At 34.4% G+C, this 20336-nt stretch overlaps 2 protein-coding genes across 3 annotated transcripts; one reads left to right on the top strand and one right to left on the bottom strand.

The window, feature by feature from the left end:
* Positions 1-3225: 3225 nt before the first annotated feature.
* Positions 3226-9548, top strand: LOC141824149 (putative hexosyltransferase MUCI70). 2 transcript variants are annotated; one of them, XM_074711392.1, is made up of 9 exons: positions 3226-3954; positions 5422-5637; positions 5735-5948; positions 6159-6268; positions 6386-6585; positions 7739-7842; positions 8574-8761; positions 8857-9056; positions 9233-9548. In XM_074711392.1, the coding sequence occupies exons 1-9, from the start codon at positions 3705-3707 to the stop codon at positions 9431-9433; spliced, it is 1683 nt and encodes a 560-aa protein (XP_074567493.1). In that variant the 5' UTR covers positions 3226-3704; the 3' UTR covers positions 9434-9548. The 2 variants fall into 2 exon arrangements, with proteins under 2 accessions (XP_074567493.1, XP_074567490.1); XM_074711389.1 differs by having other exon boundaries at positions 7736-7842.
* A 271-nt stretch (positions 9549-9819) lies between these two features.
* On the bottom strand, positions 9820-19916 carry LOC141823316 (dolichyl-diphosphooligosaccharide--protein glycosyltransferase subunit STT3A-like). Its single transcript, XM_074710585.1, has 23 exons — positions 19725-19916; positions 19514-19576; positions 18980-19035; positions 18820-18891; positions 18624-18729; positions 18474-18524; positions 18048-18143; positions 17833-17892; positions 17644-17757; positions 17438-17524; positions 16370-16473; positions 16187-16282; positions 15134-15254; positions 14554-14634; positions 14342-14473; positions 13961-14242; positions 13086-13229; positions 11226-11412; positions 11039-11136; positions 10584-10663; positions 10419-10506; positions 10164-10250; positions 9820-10087 (listed from the first exon to the last, which is right to left on the bottom strand). Exons 1-23 carry the CDS (start codon positions 19842-19844, stop codon positions 10025-10027), a joined length of 2388 nt encoding a protein of 795 aa, XP_074566686.1. The 5' UTR covers positions 19845-19916; the 3' UTR covers positions 9820-10024.
* Between the last annotated feature and the right edge of the window lie 420 nt (positions 19917-20336).

Genomic DNA, 20336 nt, shown 5'->3' with positions numbered 1-20336 from the left:
ATATATAAGATATCTTTTATATTTAAAGCACTATATATCTTCCATAGTTTTTAGAATTATACAAAAAAAATCCCAATTATTAATTGTTATGCGAATAATCTTCCAAATTTTCGTTATTTTCAGGACACTCCAAAAACTAGTTCGTCCACAAATTCTGAAGATCTTTTGTGTATAGGAATAGTAGTGATTCACTTGGTGCACATTGAAATTAAACAGCTATTGCATATTGAGACATTCATACTTAATGAGTACATTAAGATCTCTCATCAATGGATAATTAACTATTTGGATTGAGATCTTATCCATTGGCACTAGTTGTATCGATAAGAATAAAAAAAATCAATAAGAATAAACAATAATGTATTTATAAAAAAAAACAATCATGTGGCTTACTAAACTTTTCTCCTATTTTAAACAATATGCATTCGTCTTGAACCAAACACATTATCTCATCGTTAACTTTACATGCATAACACCTTCACCGGCAAAACAAAAATAAAATATGAGATTCTACCTCTTTATAATTATTAAAGGTGCATATTATTTTAGAAAATAAAGGGGGCCTTGTCTTGTCCTTTATTGCTTTACAATTGCTATAGAACTTTTTAAATAAAATAAAAAAATACAATTTGAATTTTATACATCCAAAATTGAGTTCTCTGATTCCAAAGTTTTATTGATTTACATTTTAGCTTCTAAAAGTATAATCTTCAACAATAAAATTCAGATCCATAATTTCCTATTTTACAATAATCTTTTTGTAAATAACTTATATATTTAATTTTGAACCAAAATTCAAACCCAATGACTTAGTTTACAAAATTATATAAGATGTTCACATATATTTTACCAAATATCATGTATTCTATTATTTTATATTTATTAAAAGATATTTTAGTTATCTTCTAAAATACCCCCTCCTTCCAATTGAATCACACCATGAAAAAAATTACAACTCCCTTCCTTAGTCTCATGATTTGTTGAAGAATTTACATATTAAATAAAATGTGAAATTTATCATGAAAGACCCATGTGGTATGTACTTTTTCAGCATAACAAAAAGTCCTTTTTAGCCCAACTTATAGCATTTGAAATGATCATTGCCTTCTAATTTTGTTAGGTTGAAAAAGCCAATGGCATGATGGTTTACATGGCTTTTTTAAAATTTTATATCATTATTTTTATGTAATGTATGTTTATTGATATAAATATGAGCATTTTATGACCATCAAATATTCTTTTTCAACAAAGGTATTTATTGCATTTAGAGAGTTTAAATTTGAAGGAAAAAAAGAGTCACAAACTCGAGAGAACAATAGGATGCATTCATTCCGATTCCCGACAAATGACACGAACAAATCGCAGCTAAATCTTAGCCGAGTAGACAATTATATATATATATTCATCCATCCACGCCGACACCTGCAAACCCCACCGGTCTTATCTCAAACAGCCAGCACCCACCACATAAATCGATAACAACAAATGTGAATCATGAGGCATGCAGACTAATTGATGAATAAAATATCCTCAATGATACATCATAATTTATCAGCTTTTGTTTTAAATACTCATTCTAGCTTATCCACAATGTCACACAGGGAAAGGGACTGCTAACCGAACTTAATTATGCTCGAGACAAACGCCATCAGAGCTTGGCAATTGGTATGTATACGTACAGGGAAGGGTATTAGACTTCAGCTTTTGGCCAAGGGTTGGGCCCGAAAGGAAGCTACGAGAGATAGCAGAGAGAAAGATAAGGATTGGGATGAAGGTTAGTGCATGCATGACGTGTTATGAAACTGCTTAAGTACGTACGAGGGCGCCTGTTCTTATTTATGACTCGGAATTAAAAATGACTTGTGGCCTTGTGGTTGTAGGTCAGTCCTCCCACAATTATTGTCGGCCCCGCGAAGGAAGATGGATGAATTGTGAGCTAGCGCGTGGACGATGCGGTTGGACACGCGGCGGGGCGCGCAGTTCTCGTCCTCGTCGCGTGTAAGCGAGGCGTGGCGTGGCGTGGCGTGGCGTGGCGTGGCGTGGCGTGGCGTGAAGGATGGTTCGAGGGAGGCAACGCTGGCGCGTTCTTCGCGGATCAGGATTTGAACCGTGCATGTGCAGGGTGGGGGCAGTGGATTGTGATGTTATGTTAATCTCACAGATTTGCATGAGAGGAAATTAAAGTGGGCGAGCAAAAATTTAAAATAAAAAAAGACCGCAATCTATCTAATCATCCGATCGAAGGGATTTTCTAGACAACATGACAATTTAAAAGATATATTATGTTCTATATCACCGTACCAATTATGGAGCTATATCTAAATTAGGCAGACGTGGCGTGACCAAGTCAAGTAATCATGCACGCTAGCTGCATAGCTTGTGGAAAGAATAGATAAAAACACCTGAATGAAATACTGAAGAATCAAATTACTCGATTAGTCAATGGCCACAGTCGTAGGCAGTCGGTTGGAATCAGACAGCTGCTCGTGAAATCTGTTTTATTTTGCATGGTTTGTTGTATATATCTTTAATTCAATTTCATCGACTAGATCCACATGCATCACATGTATATATATATATTCCAGTGTTGAAGTTGTCTGGACTCTGGAGGCACTCATTTTATTATGTTAACTAGTGTGAAGAAGAGACAAGAGGAATCAATTGACTGAAGCATTTGGCTTTATGAATGTTCCAGGAGCAAGGCCAGATTAATCTTTGAAACTAGGGCAAATGAGGTCCCTTCTTAACTCATATTTATCTGGGATGATTTAATCGTTATAGGTAGAAACGATGGAGCATGCTAAAAATTCTAGATTGGTTCTCAATGAATTCAGAATAAAAGAAGCTAGATTAATGTTGTATCTAAATAAGCCATGCATATGTAGTTCTCGAAGAACGTGGAACGATCGAGCAAAGAGAGAACTAATGAGAATATCTGGATTCAGATCAATTACGCATGCAGTTTAGGCTTTGGGCTATAATCTGATCGAACAAGAGAGAGATTGCAATCTGAGAAATTTAAAAATGTGTTTTAATTCTGCAATTGGAATTTTCTTAAAATATAAAATTAAAATTATTTTGTGTGTGTTTTTTTTTCACTCACTTACATTTTTAATTAATTTTAAAAACAAAATTGATGTTTTTTATTTTTAAAATAATTAGAAATTTGTTTTTATATCTTCTCAGTTTTAGCGAGGCTTGTCGCCTTAATTCATGTTGGTTTTCCTCGCCTCTTTCGTATTTTCAACTTCTTCGAGCCCGACGCTCGAACTCCTCCGCGTGGGTTTCGATCGGCGAATCCTCCCGCCGAAACCCTAATACACGGATTCATCGGAGCAATCTGCGGGCGAAAACCTAATCGACGGATTGATCGGAGCAATTGCAGAATCAGAAGAGAAGAGATCCTTCACACCATTCCCAATCTATTCCTCTTTTTGTTATTATTTACTATTTTTACTTGCATTGTGCATCGCTCCCCTGGACCGGTGACGAAGGAGACTAATCGTTAACTTTTTTTTGGAGATAAGAATTTCATGTAAGGGATATATTCTGGAGATTTTCCGTGCTAGAACAAATAGATCTTGTCTTGGATTTAGGTCTGCTGGTTTCAGGAAGTGAGGATTTGCAGATTTTGATTCATTTGATGATAGGATTTTGTAAAGGGTCGGGGAGATGAGTGGGTCTACCTTCTGGAGGGAGGTACGATGGCTGCAGCGTCATTGGGTCTTCGGTCGGGAAGCTACGGATCATTGCATCAACAGCTACAGGATGGTGGTTTTTCGGCAACTCAACCAATCCTGCTTCGAAGGGCTACAAGATCCTTATCCGGAATACGAGAAAGGGAGAAGATCTTGCCTAGGATTTACAAGTTTGTTGGGAGGCGGAAGGTCCGAATTCTACTGTTGCTCATGATTTCAGCTGCATTACTGTCGTTTGTTTCGGTTATTAGTAGAGGTTAGTTGCTATTTTCAGTATTTCTAGTCATGAGTTTGTTATTGAATTGTAGGTACGCCATTTCATTCATAAATAATATCAATTACATCACGCTTCCATGAATTTGATGCTTAATTGTACTAGGTTATTTCATTCGTGAGTAATATCTAGTGAATAATGCTTCTATGAGTTTATGAATTTTCTAGTGAATCGAAGGCATGTTATTTCAGTCATCACTAATATCTAGTAAATTATACTTCTATAAGTTTGGATGGATTCTTATTATCCTAGTAGAGAAGTATAATCTTTTCAATCTTTTGTTATGCTATATTCTAATTTCCCATCCTCTTTTGATCATTTGTGGTGAAAATTTAGTATTAGACAAGTTGACCAATACAAATTTGCTTGTACTTATTTTAGAGACATAATAACCCAACTGAATTTTAGATCAGTACTTGACAGAGAGCTCAATAGTTTTGTTTAGGTGTGTCATATCAGGTAGTGTTCCATATGGAGCAGTGTGCTCTTGATTGTTGTAGAAGTTTGCACTAAATTTATATTTTCAAGAGCTATAGTACAGTGGCGGTATCAATATGAGTTGTGCGTTGTGTGTCCTGATAAAATTTCTTCATCATGAGTTTCTATCAGATGAATAACATTTTCCATCATGCTAATTTAAATTACTCACAAATCCCAAATCCTTGATATAATAACAACAACCAAGCCTTTATCCCACTAAATGAGATTGACTATATAGATCCTCCTATTTTATTGGGCTTGATCCCCTATTATATTCTTTTCTATATTTAAATGAATTTTATCCTATATTATTGTTGTTGATCAAGTCTTATTTTGTCTCTCTTTTTTGATTAATGTGTGTATTTGTCATAGTCTTTCATCCCCTAATTAGGGCATTTATTGATCACCAAAATACAAGTTTATACCATCTTAAAGGCATTTATCGGAATTTTCCCTCAATAAGTGCAATTCTAATTTTTTTTCTTCTAATGTTCTCATTTCTTATCATATTCATCCTCGTATATCCATATATCTATCTCAACATTCTCATCTAGACGACTTTTATCTTCTACTTGAGTGTTCGATTCATAACCCAACATTCATATAACATAGTAGGTCTAATCGCCATTTTGTAAAACTTTCCTTTAAGTTTTAGAGGTACCTTACGATCACAAGAAACATTTGGCGTTTTCTTCCATTTCAACCATCTTCCTTGTATCCTATGTGAAACATCTCTATCAATCCTTCCGTCTTTTTACAAATTTCAAATCTTGGATATTGAAAAAAAGTTGCTTTTTAGGTTGCAGTGTTCCTTCATGTATTATCCTTGCAGTTCTAAATATTTTTCCTTTATACTGTTTTCAATTTTGATATAAACCCCTACTAAACCTTCTTGTCTGCAGCTTTGATATATTAGTTTTTTCATTCTGCATCATTGTGGCATATGATAAACTTCCGTTGCTATTTCAGATGAAGATTCGTTATTAGGTGCTACAACACATATGCATTCGGCAAATCCTTCAAGAAAAAGTTTCAACTCCCCATTTATTGTTCCACACGAAGAGTCCTCAACTAGGCATAGTACAAATCATATTTCTCTTCCCTCTCATCATGGAACACAACATCCTTGTGAAAAATTCCCTGTTCCTTCTCCACCAATGGATAAGAGACACACTGGTCCACGTCGTAAGTGATGATCTCTTAGCTATATGCTTAACAACTTTTGGATTATCTATTATACTGACTTCTCTATCACACTGACTATCTCATGTGTGTTTTGCAGCATGTCCTGTTTGTTACATTCCCATAGAGCAGGCTCTGTTTCACATGCCACATTCACCATCTCCATCACCTGTCCTTAAGAATTTACATTATTTTTCAGAAGCTAGTTTAATCTCTTATGACCCAAATGGGGGCACTATTTTTGGTGGGCGTTCATCTTTAAGGCAGAGAAATGAATCTTTCACCATAAAAGAATCAATGACCGTGCACTGTGGGTATTTTTCATCATCCTTCCTCCTAATCCATAAATATTATTGGATAAATTGTAAATGCATTTGTAATTGCATAAATCTGCAGTCTGCAACGTGTATGATTTCTCTTCTCTTTCTTTAGTATTGTTGTGCTTATGTTCGTGGAGTAAAGGTCCTATTACTTTTATTGTTTTCTAAATCACAGTTTAATAAGTGTTTCTGCTCTTCCATCAGATTTGCAAATGGAAGGAAACCTGGTCAAGGAACTGGATTCGATATTGATGATGATATCCTTCTCGAAATGGAAGAATGCTATAATGTTGTAGTAGCCTCTGCTATATTTGGTATGAATATAATGCTAATTCCATTTCTTTTTCCCATTTTCCCCCTCTCATTCCTTGTTGTTTCTCCAGGTTCTCTTTGCCCATTTAGATTGATTTGTTGTTTGTCTTGTTAACCAGGAAATTATGATTTAATGCAACAACCCAAGAACATTAGTGACCATACGAAGAAGAATGCATGCTTTTACATGTTTATTGATGAAAAAACTGAAGCCTATATGAGAAATACTAGTCGTCTAGATGATTCCAAAAGAGTTGGTCTCTGGAGAGTGGTGCTGGTTCGAAATCTTCCATATGAGGATTCAAGGCGCAATGGGAAGGTACAATTTACTCTCTAGACTACTATCGATTCACATTAGCTACAATTAGCATCATTTTACATTTACGATATGACCTTGCAATATGCAAAACTAGGCCAAGTCAATTGTCCTTTTCCGTTCTGTAACTGTTCAGCATATTTTATTAGCATTTCATAATGGAAGACAAAGTAAATGTAAAATAAACATGCATATTTTTTCACCTTCTATACCATTTCACCTAAGCTCATTACTTCATCATTGGATTTTGTGAATATCATTCTGTATCTTGAACTTGTTTCTAAATAATGTTACCTTCCTGACTGTATATTGGCATAATAAGCTCTTAAAGCTATCAATTAAATTACATTCACTGAAAGGATATATAAGACTACCAAAACAATTGATCTTCTTCAATATCAAAAATATTAAAGAGGTGACCCAACTCCATCCAAGATTCTTGATTTCTTCACACATGATTCACTTTTGATTATCCAAATGAATGAGTTTCAGCTTTTGGAATTTTGTAAAAGTCATTTTCATCTTTGATATATGTTATATATCTAATACCTACTATTGTATGCTGTGTTTGTTTGCCTAGATGGATATATCTTTAGAGTGTAACATTTATCAATAGTAGTTCTCTTCATGTTCCATGGAGAAAATGCTAGAAAACAACAAGCTTGGCATTAAGGTTATTGATGAATGCAACATTTAACAACAAGAATAACAACTTCGTAACATATAAAAATAGAAATTGGACAACTTATGAAAAATGAAGTAAAAAGAAATAACCGAGTAAGTACATTTGTTCAAAGAAGAGGTTCTGAAAGGGGTAACTTAAGCAGATTGATAAAAGAATATGGGAGAAATAAAAAAATTGGATGATTACTTGAAAATCAGTATTTATGTAATCTTAGCTCTGGAACAAATTTAAAATGCATTTGTATGAAGTAAATGGCTGTACGCTCTCATGATTTTGTGAATAAGCTTACTGTGATACACACTTTCCGCAATCATGTCACTCCATACTCTTTCAGTCTTTTGTAATTTAAATGTTACTTCTAGTTTGCATTTATATTATTATTGTCTTTATTTTTTTTAAAATTAGCAATAATCCCTTTTCTATTTGAGATGATCTACTAGTAAACAAGAGATTTTTTTATAACATTAGCAGGTTCCCAAACTTTTGCTCCATAGGCTTTTCCCAAACGCTCGATTTTCTATTTGGATTGATGGAAAACTGCAACTCGTTGTGGATCCCTACCAAATTCTTGAGAGGTATACTTCGATGGTCTTGCCCCCAATTTTTTTTGAGTGGGCTTTCTTTAACCTTGTACGCTTTTATCTATACTTTGCTGAATGTTGTTCTTTGCTTTTAAATAGAGTAACAAAGTATTTGTGTGTTTATATTACTTTAGTGGATAGTTGAACTTTTTGCAGCAAAATAATGTTGTTTTTAATTTTTAACTCAAATTGTCAAAATAGTCTCTTTGAAGACGATGTTTAACCATCCAAACCGTAGGTCAGCATGAGCTGTTGCACTAGATTACCTATTCAACTTATGAAATGCTACAGGATGTAATTTGCAAAATGAAAATTTTGTTCTTTTATATAAAAGAAACAACTCAATGACGGGTGAAATTGTTTTCATTCTTATATAATTGGAGTCGTTTAGCTTATTCTTATAATTTACTCTTTTATTCTTTTTGGATCAATGGAATTGTTTGAAGTGAGCATTTAGTTGCACAACCAGGTACACTCTTATATTAAATGTTGCGACTTTATTTCAAGAAATATTGATATGTTTAACTAGCGTTGCCGAAGGTATAATTATGTGGTAGTTAGTAGTAACCGACTGTTTTTTATGTATGAATAGTATATCATCTACATGATTTATATACGAATGACAAAACAAAGCATTTTATGTTCAAATCTGATCCTTGAAAATCTACTTCATTGTCTGTAAAATTAGTCCATATTCACTGACATGCGTTTATATCCACTATCAGATTCTTGTGGAGGAAAAACTACACATTTGCAATATCTAGGCACTACAGGCGTTTTGACGTATTTGAGGAAGCAGAGGCTAACAAAGCTGCTGGAAAATACGACAACGCCTCCATAGATTATCAAATTGAATTTTACAAGAAAGAGGGACTGATACCTTATTCTTTATCTAAGCTTCCAATTACAAGTGGTGAGTGCTAGGTTTTACCATATGCACAGATTCATTTATGAATAGATTACTCTTACCATACATGTATCAAATTTATATATTTTTTTGTACGCCAGACGTACCAGAGGGATGCGTGATCATCAGAGAACACATACCGATTACTGATCTATTCACCTGTCTGTGGTTCAATGAAGTCGATCGTTTTACCTCCAGGGACCAAATCAGTTTCAGCACTGTAAGGGATAAAATCATGTCCCAAGTAGATTGGACAATTAACATGTTTATGGACTGCGAAAGGCGCAACTTTGTTGTTCAGGTAAATCAACGTTTTATCATGATCTCTCTAACTTTGTTAACTATATTATGCCCCGATTTAATTAGACAATTTTGTTAACTATCAAATTAAATGACTTAATTTCGTTATGTGTAATGGATAATGTCTATAGGAATCAACCAGAAGTGTGCTTATTTAGTTTGATGATGATTGTGCAGGCATACCACAGAGACCTGTTGGAACAGCGAAAAGCACTTGCCGCGATGCAGCACCCGCCTCCTGCTGTAGTGACACATGACAAAGACACGAGAGCACCGCCGTTGAGGAAGCTGCCTGGGAAAACGCCCGCGAGGCGTGGTAGGGATAAGAGATCCAGTCCACGACGCCGCCATCCGAGAGTCATCGGTGGAAATTTATGACAATTTTTGTTTCGATTTATTCTTATATTTCAAAGTTCTTAAAAGTTAGGCAGGACTAATTATTCTCGAGTGCAAATTGCAATGTTCTATTAATTTATTGAGGAAATATTGACAATTTAATTATTCGTTGTAAATAACAAATTTATGAATAAATCGTTTATGAAAATTGATTATTTATATGGATTTCGCTCGAGCAGATTTGTTTTTCATGTCATCCAGTATATTTAATTTTGGAAATTGCTAGGAAGCGGATGCCTTGTAGGTTTATTTTATAACTATCCCGTGGGGGCATGGTCCTCGTGGGAAAATTTTCATATCAAGTGCGATCGTAAATTTATACAGAAAAAGCTTCCGTGGTCAATCTACGAATAAAGAATGCAAATTCGCAGGGAAATTTGTGATTGCATTTCCAATACAATGTGAATCCAACATATTGTACAAAGTTAATACAACACATAAAATTGATTAAATATAAACGGTATCTCCTATAAAAAAAATTGCAGTCTCTTGATATAAAAAACAGAGAGATCGTCAATAAACTTGTAAGTCGCACGTAAAACGTTGACATGCAGTCGTTATAACTATTCTACTTCACTGCCAAGGATTCTTGTTCCTGTTCTTTTGGTAACTGATCTTGGTACTTGTTTTAGGATTCTGCAATTAATCAACCAACGAGTAAATGAGAAAATGGTTCGCTCAAACACAAACACATGAGTGCAATTTGACTTACTATTTTTTTCTTCGATTTTCCACGTATCCTATTCTTTGGTGGTTTCAATTTGTATATTCGCACCATCCAGTGGTGTGTAGTAAACACCTGGTCAAAAAAGTGTGGAAAAAATATAGTATGATTCTTAACGCATTCATTATGCTCAACAAAGTAGACCAATCCTCCACAAAACTCAAACAATAAACTAAATAGAATAGGAAAATATAACTATTACACTAAAACACTACAACAGGGAACTAGTAAAAAATGTTTTACCTCCTCAAAGTGGGTTAGCTTGAAATGTTTTTTCCCTATTTCTGTCCTCCTGACTCTATCAAAGCCTTTACCATCTGTTTCCACAAACCTAAAAAAATAAAATAGTATGAAAGGGTACTCTAACTATAACAGTATCAGATTCGTAGATAACAAGGATTTGCAAACCTGTAGTATGCCAACTTGTACATTAGGCAATTGAGCATAGTTGGGGTAGCATGTGCATCAATACGATACTGGCCATCCCTCTAGATTGACATGAAATAAGCACTTAATAAAGTTTCTCTTGGTGAAATTGAAGAAATAGTAGTTCATATATTTCTGAACCAGCTATAACTAAGTATTAAGAATACATAGCATAGACAGTTATTGAAGTTCAATGGATTGACATCTTATATAATGTACCACACTTTTGTGAGCAAAGGAAGGAATTTAGAGGTAACACTCATTATTGAAATTGATAAATTTACATTTCACCTGATGACTTAGTTACAATACAGTAATATATCTTATGCATGTAATATGCTAAGGTGTTGACAATTTTATAATCTTTTCAAAAACAATGTAAGAGAACAATAAGTGATGTACTACACAACAGTGCAAGATAGAAGTCAGACACTCACAAGATAATCAGGCTCCCTAATATGTGGAAAGACACCTCCTCCAATTCGAACCATCCACAAGAATTTGTTGATGTCATCACTTGGGTAGCCCACAAAACCTGCTCATTGAAACAAAAAGCTAGAAAATTTAAAAATTTAAAGATGCAAATTTGAAATGATTGAGGGGATCTCACTTGAAAGCACAAACCTCCAAATACAACAAGAACATATTTGACATCCAAGGAATTGAAGATCTCCCAAGCTGGCTTCTCAGGTGAAGACATAGCAGTACCAACAGTTGCAATGTGAGTGTTATTCCAGGTATTATTGTCAACAATGACAGTACGATTTGCCATCGCAGTGGTTTGATAACCATAGTCCCACCAAGATGCTACCTGTAAAATAATATAATTTTAAGAAACTTAGGAACTTTTGAAATGTACAATCTCAAAAGTTACAGTGAGTGTTATTCCGGGTACATTGTCAATAATGACAGTAGAATTTGCTATCATAGCTGTTTAACAACCATTGTCTAGATCCTCTCCACAGCCAATTGCTGTTAATATATGAAAGCTCAAGATCACACATTGGACATGCACTACCAAGTAGCACAACTTTCAGATGGTTGATAAATCAGATACTCAGATGGCTTCAAAATTTATGGAGCTCAAATATCATCTATGTTATCATTTAGAATTAGATCTACATCAGAATACATCCCTAACTTTCTAGCAAATAGGTATACAAGCACAGAAGTCTCTTTGCTTCGTCTGTATTAAATGAAAAAGGCTGTTTTTTTTAAAGTCGTATAATCAAATAAAATATAGAACTGAGAAAAGGTTGAAGGGAGCTTCAATCCTGGGCAGGGCTTGAACCATTTGGACAGAGCAAAACAGCAAGATCTTTGAAATAGTTGCCAATCTTTATCTAGCGTGTAGTTGTGCAATTGGCTTTGTCGAAATGCTTGCTTTATGGCTTGACCAACTCTTGATTAAGCCATAACATCGTTCTTGTTTCTCTTTTAATTGGATCAAATTTTAGGTAGGTATTTGCCCTTCCACTAAAAATAAAATAAAATAAAGGGTAAAAGTGAAATTGCTTTCAAGTACTCTCTGTTCTGCCATCATGCCATCCTTTCCAAGCATATATAGTTGCCATTTTTCCTGTATTTCATTTCATCAATGTAGTTTTAGGTAGCCTTTTAGTCTTGCTCTCAAAATCAAGACTGAATAAAACAATATAAACAAAAGGTGTAAAAATGGAACAACTTGGCTGCTGAGAACATCCTGACTTCAACACCAGAAAAAGAATCCTTGAACCACAGCCATATCTTGTGTATTCAACACAGTTTTTATCATAACCTGAATTTCTTTATTTCTTTTGTGTAATGCATCTCTATCAGTACCAAGAATCTTTTAGGTTTTTTATAAAAAGAAAAAGAAATAAACAAAATATTATCGACAAGAATTTTTTTCCTCAAGCATAAAAAGGAATAAAAAGTTTGCATAATATTGTGCATAAAAGAGAAGTTAGAATAATACTATGATATTGAAATTTCAAATAAATATAGCAAATCTTACCACGATAGGAGTCAATCAAAATACTTATGTATGAAGTTAAACTGTAAGTTACAGAAGGATATAATAATATATTAACCACACTGACTATCGCAGTTCAAATTTTATCAGGCTAAAATTAAGTGCACAGCAACTTCTGTCTATCCATCAATAAGATATAAGTATGGCTCCGTATAGAAACAAGTGGCTACTGTTCAAGTCCACCACAATCATTATCAGGATCACAAGTGACTTCTGTCTATCCATCACCTCCTTTTTCTACTTAACTATATAAACATGTCTCTCCATCTCCCTTTAGATTCTCAATGATACAAAACCAGATACTGATGCAAAGTAGCACATTTGATTTACAGACAATTATAAAAAGCTAAAATTAAAAAAATTATGCAATTCTGTTTCAATCTAAAACCACAACCAGATTCCTTTTATAAGATTATCTTAAGCATTAAGGCAAAAGCATCCCAGAAATTGTGCAAGAAATGAGAAATAACCTTATCATCTACATCAGTATTATGCTTCAGCCATGCATATGCTTCACGAAAATCATCAAAAACATGCAAGCCATCATGGGAATGAGATGTTAGGACAATCGATGGTGCAGAGTAAGCTTCTGCTGCTGCCCAGACACAATGAACCTGCAATAGTGAACCAAAAAGTTCAATCAAGTTAAAACACCCAAAGAAGACAGCACCAGAAATAGAGTACAATGTATAAATACAAAATAGATGAAATATCCGAAGCAACATATTCTTCAATGGCTGTATACCACTTAGATTAAGCGCCACTTTTCATTTCATTTTCCTGGATTTCAAGAGTTATCAAAAACTACTAATGTAAAAATTAGATTCTTAGTGATAGTAAAGCAGAGGAAATAAATTGTCACCAAAAAGAAAATAGTTGAATAAAATAAATTGGATGGTGATTTGAGATTGGCACATCCACAATATGATTGGTACGTCCAGCACAAATTTTAAATTTGTTTTTTGACGTTTAATAATTTGGAGTGAATTAGCACTTCTATTTCAGTAATAATCAAGGAATATTTATAATCCCAATTAAGCCTAGCTAATTTTCCTCATTAAGAATTATTTCTCCTGCTAGTTGTTGAATCTATAAAAGAAGTTCAAAGTCTTATAATTTTCTAATCTTTTAATTGATACAATATTCAATTTGTATTATCCTTGTGGCAATTGTTTCTAAGGGTGAATTTCGTGTCCTTATTCATCAGATGTGTTATATCAAATAGTGCATCATTCATAGAACTATGAATTCAAAAGTGATATACAATTAAAAACTAAGAAATTCTGTGTATTATTAGCTTAAATGTTAATCATCATATTACAAATAAAACAAGAGATTTTCATACCACATAAAAGCCTCCAAGAATGATGAGCAAGAGAATGGCAACTGCAGATGCCTCCAAAGGCAGTATCAGAAGTTTTTTTGCATTTCGAGGTTTATCAGACACCTTCTCCGAGTTTTCTTTTCCTTCCTCCTTGATTTCTTTTCCTTTCTCCAAGGTTTCTTTTCCCTTCTTCCTATTCTTCTTTAGTGGTCTTTCTTTGACTGTACTTTCAGATTTTTCTGTTGGAATCTTGCTATCAACCTTTGCTGGTTCATCTTGAGTGCCATTGTTAGTATCCCCTGCCTTGAAATTTGTATCATAATTGACACAATGTAGTAAAACAGACAAATTCAGAGTTACAATTTTTGAGAAATCAAACAAGAGACAAATTAGTTGCCATACATCAGAAGGTGGAGTTTCAAATAATTTAGGAAGCTGAAATTTGATAGATCGTGTGAAGACATCAAAGGCTTCAGACAGAGCAATGCCAGACATTATGCATGCAGCAGGAGCCAAAACAAGCATAAGACGAACCTGATGAAAGAATTGCAAATAATAAGAAAGATGGCAAAATTCTACAAGTATCATTGACAAGAAGAAATTGTGCCACTTACCATAACTCCAGAAAAATATACTGATGTTGCTATATACAAAATCACAAATGAGCTAGCATCAGAAAGAGGTAAAAAGCAAGCCTGGAAGACATTGAAAAAAGCAGAGTTGTTTAGAAAATTGGTAGAAGAAGCCGAAGATTGCCAATAATACCATATAATTATATAATTAAATTTTCAGTTGATAGCTAGTGAAAATTTGTAGGTTCTACCTAGCCGATAAAAATGGTGGAAGTAAAATTGAGATGGTTCATTAACTTAATAAGTCTAAGATATAAAAATTGTCTAATAGAGAAAGATCTTATCACAATTCACATGAATCGATTGAACAAATACGAACTGTTTTAATTTTAGACAGAGAATCACAACTTTGCAAGTATACAAGGATTCATGAAATGGTTGAAATACAATAACAAACACGAACTGTGTGCAATATAAAATATTTTTCCAGAAAGACATATCACCTAAATGTAAAACTGGATAAAAATTAAAACTAGAACGAACTAAAAATGGCCTAGTAAACATTCCAAAATAACAATATAGCTGAAGGTAAAAGAAAAGTAAAATAATAGGAAAAACTTACAACAATGCCAGCTGGAACCAAGAACGCCAACACATTGATGTCCATGAAATAAGAAGGCCATGTTGGTGGCTGATGTTCGCTAACACTAGCAATGATGGGTATGTACTTGCTTGCATAAGTTCTGCTCACATGGAAAGGAGGATCAAGAAGGTTGTTAATATCTAGAAGTGCAAGCTGTTTCTTATCTAATCCTAGAGACATTTTTTTGGTTCAATTCCTATGATTATTTTATTTGATGTGGAATTCTATAGAGTCGTATTTAGTTAACCAACATACAGATTGATCATTGCTCGGTCATCTATAGCATGTAATGCAACATGTAAGTTCTGTTGAATATCAGCAAATGTTGTTAGTGTGTTAACCACAGTCAATTTGCAGGAAGCTAAATGAACCTAACCAGAAACAAAATTGGCCACTTCAAAGGCTATGCAAAATGAAACCAAAATCATTCATCAACTCACATTCCTACTGGGTCTCATATACGGTGGATATCTAGTGCATGGATTGTGAATACTTAGCATAGACATAAAGATAGATAGCAATAAGCTCTAACGGTCTATAAAGTTTACTACATTCAGTGGGCATGCCTCAAAAGAATTTCTGCCCTTAGTTGTGGTATGTTCCTCCATCAAATTTTTCCTACTACTTTTAGAACTATATCACATATAGCAAACATTTAAATATTTAGCACAAATACAACAACAATTAAGCCTTTACCCACTAAGTGGGGACAGTTATATAGATCCACCTATGACATTAGACTCAATCCCCTAGTATATCATCATTTATATTTAAATGAAATTTATCCTATTTTATCGTTGTCAAAGTCTTCTTTGGTCTCCCTCTTCCTTGATTATGAAAAATATATCTCAAAAAGATTACCAAATGCTTTGCTGTATAATTCCTCATAACAATGATTTTAAGGATTTAATAATTACACCAGTAACAACGAGCAAGCAACGAGCTCCAACTATTTAAGGATTTACCAAACATTGATACCAAACAGAATATTATTAACATTATCATCGATTAACTTCATGAGAAAATGCTTACGGATCAAGAAGACTTAAGCTACGTCCACTCCAACCTTTTGTTGGGCTAGAAGCGACCAGTGCAATAAGAATAGCTAAAACTGCACCACAAACAGCACTGAAGGGGAAGAAACAATTAATGGCCAACACATTCAAGCAACTATAGTATAAAACTATGAACTGCCATAAGATAATGAAAGCTTACATGCCAATTGTAACGATAAGTGTCATAGCCACTTTAAACATCTTAGGAGATAATATTCCTTTGATATAATAAACTAGAGCAACCACGTGAATGATTATGAAAACCTGCAAATTAGAGGGCAAGTCAATATAAAAGCATATTGGATTCTAACCACTAGCAATAGGTTCGATGTTGCTAAGAAATACAGACATGCTTTAAGCTCTTCTACCATAGTACCAAAGAAAACTAATGAAATTCAATCTTGAAGGTACTAGAATTCAAAATCTATAAAAATATCCATGGTCTAAATCATGGTTTAAAATCACGACCCATATCAAGTTTCGATTTATGACCAGAACGATATGATTTCGGTATTGTATTGTGCGAATATGATTTCAATATTTTTTAAATATAAAATATATTAACAAAAGATGGGATTGCGGCGCCTCCATATGGTAAATAAATAAATAAAAATGTATTATATATTTTCAAAATTAAAATAATATATATATATATATGTATATATTAAATTAATGAGATTGTTTTATTAGGGTTTGAATAAACCTTTTTTAAATTATCCATTTTATAGCTAGGAGTTGATTGAAATTATTAGCCTAAATTTATTTTCTGCATCCCACCCGTGCGCCATAGGGCATCCCCACCGCCACCCGCGAGCTTCCTTGCCACGATCCATGCGCCCGTGAACGTCTCTGTTGCGACCCGCGGTGGTTGTGGTGGCCTCCGCGACCCTGCGGCAACCACAGTGCCAGGCAGAACAGTAAATTTCAACCGTTTCACCCGACACAGAATGAAATTTTAAACCATGGTCCAAATTAATATGTGCCTTTTCCATTACCTATAGATATTTACCTTAATAATATTATAGATCATGGATGTAAACACCATACTATTAGAAAGTAGATTGTAACTATTTATACTAAATAGTAGCAATTTCTTAAGGGAACTTAACATCAGCCATGTATCATGCAGAATGAAGCAAGTACCAACAAAGTTTTGGTCCTCAAGTCAAGGACTTCCATAAAGCATAGAAAAATAGCATGTCATGAGATTTGATATTGAATGACAAACCAAAAATGAAGCAAAATGCTCAGATGTCATCACTGCATTGAAACCAACTACAGGCACCAAGGAAGCTAACAGTGTTCCAAAAACCACCTGCAAATGCACAGTAATTTTATGTGACAAAAGTGGCACCTCTTTATTAAAAACAAAACATGTATTAGAACTAGATGACGGCTTAAAGCAAACAGTTATATGAAACTGCTAATACTTACAAGAGGAGCATAGGCAATGTACAAACGCGACGAGTAACGACCAGTTACAATGCACAAAAGGACATGCATTGGGATAAGGTTGATAATAAATGTATAGCCTCCCCAAGAGCACACCTACAAAGAACAAGATACTACTGTAATTTCTACTTGGAAGATAAGTCAATGAATAAAAGACAGAGCATGCTTTACCATGTAGAAATATGATATAGCATTCAGAGTAGCATAAAAGAGAGATCCCGTATTCAGAGTCTGCATATAATTCTTGAGATCAGAAGACTTGTAAAACAAAATGTCATAAGCAATAACTAACATTTGGCCAATAATTGGATAATTAATCCATCTATTTTTTTCCATAAAACAAGAGGAACATGAATTCACAACACAGAACATAACCAGATCTATACCTTGATATACAGATAAAAAGTGAAAATTAGGGCAAATATTGCAACAGCTTCATTGTCATAGCTTCCAGCCACAGACCGTGAAATGTATGAGGGGACCTGTACATAGAGGAGAAAGATATAATTGTTTTTCTGAGATTAAAAGAAACTGTCACATAAAGAATACATGTGAATTGCAACATATAGAAGAAATTTCCCTTCTAAAACCTGATCAGAAAGCAAATTTATAAGATGACTAACTTTTCTTTCTTATATACAAAAAATATGATGAAGGAGACCACGAATTCATGACACTATTATCTGAAACATGAAGAACCATATCTATTTCAGCAAGGCTATAAGAACACATGGTATAAGTTGTGCATTCTTCTCGCACATACATTCTGGTTATTTACTAATCAACAGGAACACGAGTAAGAACAAGATTACCATTGCCAATAAGGCCGCTGCAGTCAAACCAGCTCCAGTTCCCTTGACTTCCTGCAATTCATGCCAGAAGAATAGAAAAACAAGTGATTATCAAAATTTTGACAAATATCAATATGAAAAACAAGAACAAACAAATAAATGAGAGGGTGCCTTTGTGAGAAGGTATGTAGCCCATGCTGCATTCGCTGAGAAAATAGGAGCTGTGAATACACAGACAGTCTCCACAGACAGAGGGATGTTCAAGTTATTCAGCAGCCTGCGATCATGAAGCAAGAAATGCACTATTATTTAAATGGATTCTGATAGATTATAGCTTGTCACAATTAACAATATCTGGCAGACATACCACCATATGGAACCTGCTGTTAATGTCAAACCAGGGTAAACTGTTCCACCAATTACACGACCAAGGGGATACCTGTCAAATCGTGCTAGCAACATTAGCTCAAAACCAATATCAAGCCTTAAGTTTCTGAAACAAGTTGGCATGAACTCTGAGATAGTACCAGGTTCGGTCATCAAACCAATTCCAAAAGTCATATATTCCATTCTTTGTGAGAAACTGAAAAATGGTTCATGTGATGAGGGTATAAGATATATATTCTAAAACAGAGAGAATTTGACAGGAAATTCAGGAGAAAAGGTGACATGCTTAGTGTATCAACTCCAATGCTTCCCATTTGCAAATATAATAGCTAATATTATCTTGTTATCAACTGTCGCAGCCTGACAAGATATCTTTTCCATAGTATAATGAGCAAGATTTCAGAAAGTGTGCTAGGGGAATATAAATAAATTCTAGTAGTCATAAAGTCCAACCTTCCAGTGGTTAAATAATAGAACTCTAACTGGATATTTTTAATCTCCAGATTATGACAACCAAGAAAATCTAAAAACAAAATAAATTTAAAAAAAAGAGATCAGACTATAAACACAATAAGATTGTTTAAGAGGAGATCTATTATTAGCTCTTTTTAAACAAAATACTGTGAGCGAGAGGAGATATGAGAGTAATAAACAAAACATGGAAAGAATCAAACCTGAGTGACTCTATAGTTGAAATACGGATCAAACTCGTGAATCACACTCTCATACTTGATGACCTAGAAGATGAAAGAAAACAACAACAAATGCAACACTGAATCATCACCCATTATTAGCTCAAAAATAACTGCATGCCTCCATTTCAGTATTGTATTCCCGCTGCAGATCTAGATTGGAGGTGATCGATCAATGAGAAGGACGACTTACCGAGAAGAGGCGGATCGAGAAGGCTAGGGTTCCGATCAGGAGTAGAATGAAGACTCCGAGAACACCCCCGAAGGCCTTCCTCAGGGACCCTTCCCCTTTGGCTTCGGAGGGATCCGCCATTGACGGCTGGATCAAGCACAGGGGCAGTCAGTGGGAGGCAAAAGGAGACCGGAGACCCCGACGAAGACTTTCTTCAGGTTTTGGGATTCATGAAAGAGATCCCACTCCGAAGTCCTCTTATATGTCTCTCCGCCGTCGTTATTGCCGTCCGATTGCGTTCACTTTCATACAAGGCGTTCGGATGATCGCCACGTAATCAAATAAAAGTATCACTCCCGTCCGTTGGGATTGAAAGGTTGGGTCGTCGAGCAGTGAGCAGATCTATTTTAGTCGAGGCCTCGTGTAGGATTTCTGTTGATTTGTCATCTATCAGGTGTTGCACTTTATTTGCTTATTAGGTTTAAGATTTTATGATTAGCCTATATATACCCATATTAATCCAATTAAGTGACATTTATATGTAATTGTTATAATACCATAGACAATTTAAAATTATGAAATTTAAAATATTTCAAAAACAATAGATATATCACAATATAACACATATTATAT

The sequence above is a fragment of the Curcuma longa genome, chromosome 3, assembly GCF_044706935.1.
Source record: "Curcuma longa cultivar G26 ecotype Majalengka, Jawa Barat chromosome 3, ITB_CL_G26_1.1, whole genome shotgun sequence".
NCBI lineage: Eukaryota > Viridiplantae > Streptophyta > Magnoliopsida > Zingiberales > Zingiberaceae > Curcuma > Curcuma longa.
The sequence above is the reverse complement of the archived record's forward strand: the minus strand, read 5'-3'. Positions and strand labels throughout refer to the sequence as shown.